The sequence below is a fragment of the Rhinoraja longicauda genome, chromosome 1 (assembly GCF_053455715.1).
Source record: "Rhinoraja longicauda isolate Sanriku21f chromosome 1, sRhiLon1.1, whole genome shotgun sequence".
Taxonomy (NCBI): domain Eukaryota; kingdom Metazoa; phylum Chordata; class Chondrichthyes; order Rajiformes; family Arhynchobatidae; genus Rhinoraja; species Rhinoraja longicauda.
This window is the reverse complement of record NC_135953.1, coordinates 67,076,170-67,082,169: the sequence shown is the minus strand read 5'-3', so window position 1 is coordinate 67,082,169 and position 6,000 is coordinate 67,076,170. Positions and strand designations below refer to the sequence as shown.

General features: G+C 38.9%; 1 protein-coding gene across 1 annotated transcript; it reads right to left on the bottom strand.

Moving 5' to 3' along the window:
• Positions 1-1,266: 1,266 nt before the first annotated feature.
• On the bottom strand, positions 1,267-3,848 carry phox2bb (paired like homeobox 2Bb). The gene is made up of 3 exons (XM_078410641.1): positions 3,608-3,848; positions 2,547-2,734; positions 1,267-1,734 (listed from the first exon to the last, which is right to left on the bottom strand). The coding sequence occupies exons 1-3, from the start codon at positions 3,846-3,848 to the stop codon at positions 1,267-1,269; spliced, it is 897 nt and encodes a 298-aa protein (XP_078266767.1).
• Positions 3,849-6,000: the final 2,152 nt, after the last annotated feature.

The window sequence follows — 6,000 nt, the reverse complement described above, 5'->3', positions numbered from 1 at the left end:
TTGTAAAATTACAATTTTCTTCCTTTCTTTCCTCCGCCTACATGTTATTAATTTACAAATGGTTTCCGATTAGCTGCAGGCGCGTTATGTAATCAAAGCAGAAATGTTCTACTTTTTTTCTTCTTTTTTCATTTTATAAGAGTTGATTTCCATGATCATATTTTTATTTGTTAGGAAAAAATCTTAATATTGTTCTTGAATGTTTTTTGAAGTAAGGTGCGAAAATTGGTCAGTTTTACTTTAAATCAAGGTCTTGTTGGTTTACATCAAGATATTCGTCTTCAAGAAAGGTTTTACCAGATAGTTGAAGCTTGGAATGTGCAGACAACACAAAGTGAAACTATAGTGTTAATCAGCAGGACTGTTTGACGGTTTTTATTATCATTTCACAGCTTTGCTTTTGTAGTATCCGTTTTTCCCCGACGAACATGACATTTAAAAAATGTAAAATGAAAGGTATACAATTACAACTAGTATATAAATATTGCATTTCCAACTCCATTCGAAAATGTGTCTGAGTTTCTCCACACAAGACGAAACAACTGCTAATATATATATTAGAATGATGTTTACTCAAACTACGCAAATGATATTCAAAGAATCACACTGACATTTTCCTGTCGGCTGATATTGAAAACACACAGTCATTTTGCTTTTAAGGTTAATTTTATCTCTCAACTCGGCACATATTATCGTCACACGTTTACTCTGGTAACAAAAAAACAGAAACATATTCCAACATTTGCTTTGCATTTTATTATCAACAATCAAGTTAATGGTACACTTTTGGAAAACTATATGCACACGTAGAAATATTTCCCTTATTAAATATAAGCATCCATTATACCACGTATAAATAATTTTTAACTCCTAAACATAATTTATGAGGATTATGTTCACAATAATTTCTGATGGGACGGAGAGAGAAATAAAAAATAAACGACAACATGCATTTAACAAAAATATATGCCGTTATTGTTGCTATTAATATATGAACCAGTCTTTAACTAAACAAAATAACTCAATCCGGGATGATCTTTAATTTGTATTCTCCGTTAACACACTTCATGTGGACTACAGGGGAGAAAATTATTTGTAAGATCAACTAGTGAAGACAATACTGAGAATAACACTTTTACGGTTCACTCACAGAACACGGCTGTAGAAAGACACACAAAAAGATTTTTTCTTGTTTTGTACTTTTTTTTACATATTTTTAATTCCAGTGATGGGGTAGAGTGGGGGGTGGGGGGGGGGCGGTCAAGTTCAGAACATGCTGCTCTTTACTAAAGTGGCTTTGGTTCCGTTGGGTCTCTGCAGCGAGGAGAGCACGCTGGCGAAAGGACCTCCTATTGAGTCGGGCACTGCGCTCACCCCGCCCGGACCCGTTGCCCAGCCGGTGCACGCTACTCCTGCAGCTGCTGCAGCCGCCGCTGCCGCCGCAGCCGCCGCTGCCGCCGTCTTAGCGGAGTCCACAGCCCCTAAACCCCCTCCTCCACCTCCAAGGCCACCGCCTCCCCCGTTGCCGAGCACACCGCCGCCGTTGCCTGAAGTCGCAATGCAGCTGCCTGGACCTGTGCTGTCGGGATCGGCCGGCTTGGAGTCCTTGTTGTCGTCCTCTGCTCGCGGGTCGGGTTTCTTGGACAACCCGTTGTTGTTTTTGGCCGCGGCAGCCGCTGCCGCCGCCGCTCTCTCCTGTTTGCGGAACTTGGCCCGTCGGTTCTGAAACCAAACCTGGCGAAGGAGATAAAGGAGGAGAAGAGTTAAAAGCCTGGGAATGACAGGTGCGTGGTTAACCAGGCGCGTCCGGGAAAGGGTCCACTCAACCAGACGCGTCCACTCAACCAGACGCGTCCACTCAAGCACTACACCAGTAACCTTTGAATATTTAAGCGCTAAACGACTGAGAACAGCTCTGCGAAAGCGGAATAACGACGAGCGAGGCGAATGGAGAGTACAAATATTCCTGAATATAACTGCATTGAAGAGGCGACGAATTTGGATTGATTGATCGATTGATTGATTGATTTCGGATCGAGATTGAGGTTTTATTAATATCTCCTTTCGCAGCTCAAACTTGACCATAACAGCTCTTTTTTTCTTTATTGCATGTAATGAAACTGGTGGTGCGTATTGATTTAAGATATATAGAACTGCGCGAAATAAAGCTAAAGTGTTTCTATATTACCCCATTTAATTGCTGATATTGCGCTGTTTTAACTTTTATTTATTTATTTCTACGCCATTAAAGTTTATCTCAATTGTCATTTCCATTCTATGTTTCGAAACTTGCACAACAAGATTCCAAATAGTATCTGGCGGCGTAGTCATCTAATTCCACTCTTGTGCTGTCAAACCTCGTCTTTCCGGAAGCACTGTTCGATAATGCCACGAAAGATGAGCGCGTTATCCAAATGTGTAAGTAAGTGGTGCAATGAGATATATCCTCGGATTTACCGATGTAATGACCATCTAATTGCAGAAATGACCACATCACCACTGTTCATTGTGAACATCGCTGAGCTAAATCCCCGTTTGAGTAATACCTGCACTCTGGCCTCGGTGAGATCTATCTTCAGCGCCAGCTCTTCCCGCGTGTAGATGTCCGGGTAGTGAGTCTCGGCAAACACTCGCTCTAGTTCTTTTAGCTGGGCGCTGGTGAAAGTGGTCCGTATCCGCCTCTGCTTCCTCTTCTCATTTAAGCCGCCGTGATCCGTAAACAGTTTGTACGGTACTGTGGAGGGAGGGGAGGGCGCGGGTTAGGGAAAGCCAAGAAAAAAGTCGAGAACTCAGATCATGGGTCAAACTCTCGAACTATCCTTTTGTTTTTTTTAAACATGGGAAGGTATAATGAAGGCATTCCTGGAAAATCCCATTTATAAATGTGCTTAATTGCAAAGCAGGTGCACAAAGAGATGCACTCAGTTCCGTCCTAGAAGTCATTGCATTAAAATTAGGTGATAAAATGTATACATAATAACATAGTCGAACTTAATTCAAGGTATAATTAGTGGAACGAAAGTAATATAAAAATATAGTATCAATAAATTATTTAGAATAGCTTCCTCAAAACCCAGGAAAATATCTATTTCGTAATAAAATCAGATAATGGCATCAATTGATTATTTTGTTTTAATCTGATTTACAACCAGTTTTGTATAAAATTGTTTCCAAATTGTCTTTCTTAAGTATTGGTCTCTTAAAGTTTATCTAATGTTTTAAAACGATCGTAGCATTAAGTCCAAGCCACTCTGCTTTAAAGACATTCTGGTAATGAGCTTTAGTCTTTGGTTATTTAATTACACCAGGACAGATTTTCTAAGCTTTACGTATCATCGCAAAGTAAATAAATTATGCCTATCATTTTGGCAGCTTAAGATAATTTTGTTGGCGGTTCGGGTGTGACTAGTATAGTGTAACCCTGTAACTGAATTACCCATTGCCTGCAATCGCTTCTAACGTGATAAATTCTTTCATTTGTGTAAGCAAATTTCGTTTGGTAAATACTAAACACATTTCAATTTTCAAATGCAATCAACCTTCCTATATACATGTTTGTTGCGGGGAGAAGGGGTACTCTTTGGAAAGGATAGCGAGAGATCCTTACCTGCTGCGTATGGACTGCTCTGATGGTCCCTAAGAGTTCCAAGGCTGCAGGATCCTGGAGTTAGAGATGGACATCCCGAGGTGGCCCCGAATGTAGTCCTTATAGGATTATATTGGAATCCACTCGCCTGGCTGCAAGAACTGAAGTCAGCATAGGCTGAAGCAAGGCTTGAAGTGTCCATGCCCGCCATACACGACTCGTAGGCAGAAGAATTGAGGTAAGAATATTCCATTTTATACATTGAAAAGGCTCTGTCTAGCTGTCCAAAATAGAAAGAAAAAAGAGAAAGAGAGAAGGTGCCTTTGGTTGGTAGATGTGCACAGCGCAGAGCCTGCTTTACAACTGGGCTTCTTTCTAAGAGGAGAGCTTAGTTTTATCAAAATGCCTCCTATGAGCTGCCTTGCCTCAGGTCTCTAGAGCATATAGTCCTCATAATAAACTTGGCTCTTTCCACTTGGACAATAGCAAAGCGGTGGTCTTATTGCCTTCGCTTTTACATGACAATAACTCATCAGTCTATTGGGCTGGCACAGGGGGACTGGGCTGCCCAGCCTCCCTATCATTGATTCCTGCATCTCTAATTAGAATTTAATACCACACCATTACGCACAAAGTCCCCTCCATCATCCCTCTAACCATATCCCTGCCCTTAATTCAATCAGACTACTTTTAAATAATGAAAGTTGGGTGACGATTCTCCCTGATCCAATTTCCCTGCGCTTTTAAGCTTTTTAAGCGATCATAGCTCGGGCACAAATTGAGATATTTTCTGTTTTCGGGAGGAAGCCGGGTGTCATGGTCCGCCTTTTTGTAATAATGTTACACGCTCAATTTAACAACAAGACTCCCCCCTGTTGTGCGTGAAATGTTATCACGGGTGGACATTCGTTGGACGCTGGCACCGTGCAAAAACTCAGCTAGCGTAGAAAGAGAAAGGAAAAAAAGGTTCTTTTTAAAACAAAACACACCTGGCTGGGAAATTTACAGGAAAGACGGTGAACACTATTGTGCGCTCAAGGGTAACCGATTTGAACATCTTATTCTAATACGAACATTTTATCTTTTTTTGAATTAAATAATGCTTTCTGATTTAAAAAAAATATTAGATAATAAATGTAAACCAATGCTTTTTGATTTGACGTTGCCATTTGTGAAACTGATGTCGGGAATATTTTGGTTCGCAATACCGGAAACACAAAATTGAAGAGTGCATTAACATAACATATGTGGTTTAACATGATATTTTGACAATATTATTCAGTTATCAATTCTTGTCGTTCAAGTAAAGCTTTGCTGTAGACTCATGGGGGGAAATAGCATGTTTTATTTCAAGTGCGCGGACAGGAATTACAAAGTTAAAAGAAAAACAACAAATTCAATGAAAAGTATGAAACAAAAATGAATCTTAAACCCAATAAACTAATGTTTATTTTTCTAATCAATCCTTCAGCTTTGAACAAGAATTCCTAGAAGACAGGGATTGTTATGATTTTAAATAACTTGAAGAATGGTTTGATTACATTTAAATGTTACCTACTAAAGATAAACAGAAATTGTAAACTATTATTGCACATGGAGTATAAGGTAGACATGTATTAATATCAGAGAAGCATCGGATTTCAAATAAGAATAATAAACGTACGACAATAAACCGGACATTTAAAAACTGTAAATGTCAATTTATTAAAATATTTTAAAAAATATTTTCGAATACAATTATGTTTATTCACTGTTCTAATTAACAACCGAGAAATAAAATATGAGAACATTTGTAAAAATAATTTAAAGTGATTTTATATATATCACACACAATTTCTAAAGATGCTGATTTCAGGCTTCACCCATTTTCGAAATAAAAAATCATAATCGTGAAAGATGTGGAGGAGTGCGGTGTTGGCGATGGACGTGTTGAGTTGTGGTTTCGATAACGAAGGACTTTCCTTTGTGCTTTGTACACATGGTTTTGTTTTGTTTACTGGAGAAATGAAAACAAAGTTACCAGTGACACTGGAAAACAAATTGCATGTTGCACTAAATTGCTTTCTCATCATCCGTCTCCACCCAGACGACAAAGGAGAGGGAAGCATCTGTCTTCCAACTCTGTTCAGTCGTAAACCTAAAGAGTAGCAAAGACGAATGCGAATCTGAGTATTATTACAATAATTTGTCTTTATTTATTCGCGCTTTCATGAATACGAATGCCGTTTCCCTGCATTCGGTGAAGTAACAATAAACAATTGCAACAAATGTTGAAAGAATCCAGTTAAAGGCAACAAATTCCTTTGTATTTTTCAGACGCTACAACTCGCTTCAATAAATAGAACTCCATCAAAGGATAAGCTTTTATTTTTCTCGCTTCTATGAATTGTTTAAGGTAATTTAAATATTTAGGT

Bases quoted from the DNA above. Each gene is read 5' to 3' on its own strand.
- phox2bb (XM_078410641.1), bottom strand. From the start codon at position 3,848: ATGTATAAAATGGAATATTCTTACCTCAATTCTTCTGCCTACGAGTCG. The intron at 2,735-3,607 runs GTAAGGATCTCT...CTCCCTCCACAG, and splicing joins GAGCAGTCCATACGCAGCAG to TACCGTACAAACTGTTTACG. The intron at 1,735-2,546 runs GTATTACTCAAA...CTCCTTCGCCAG, and splicing joins TCACCGAGGCCAGAGTGCAG to GTTTGGTTTCAGAACCGACG.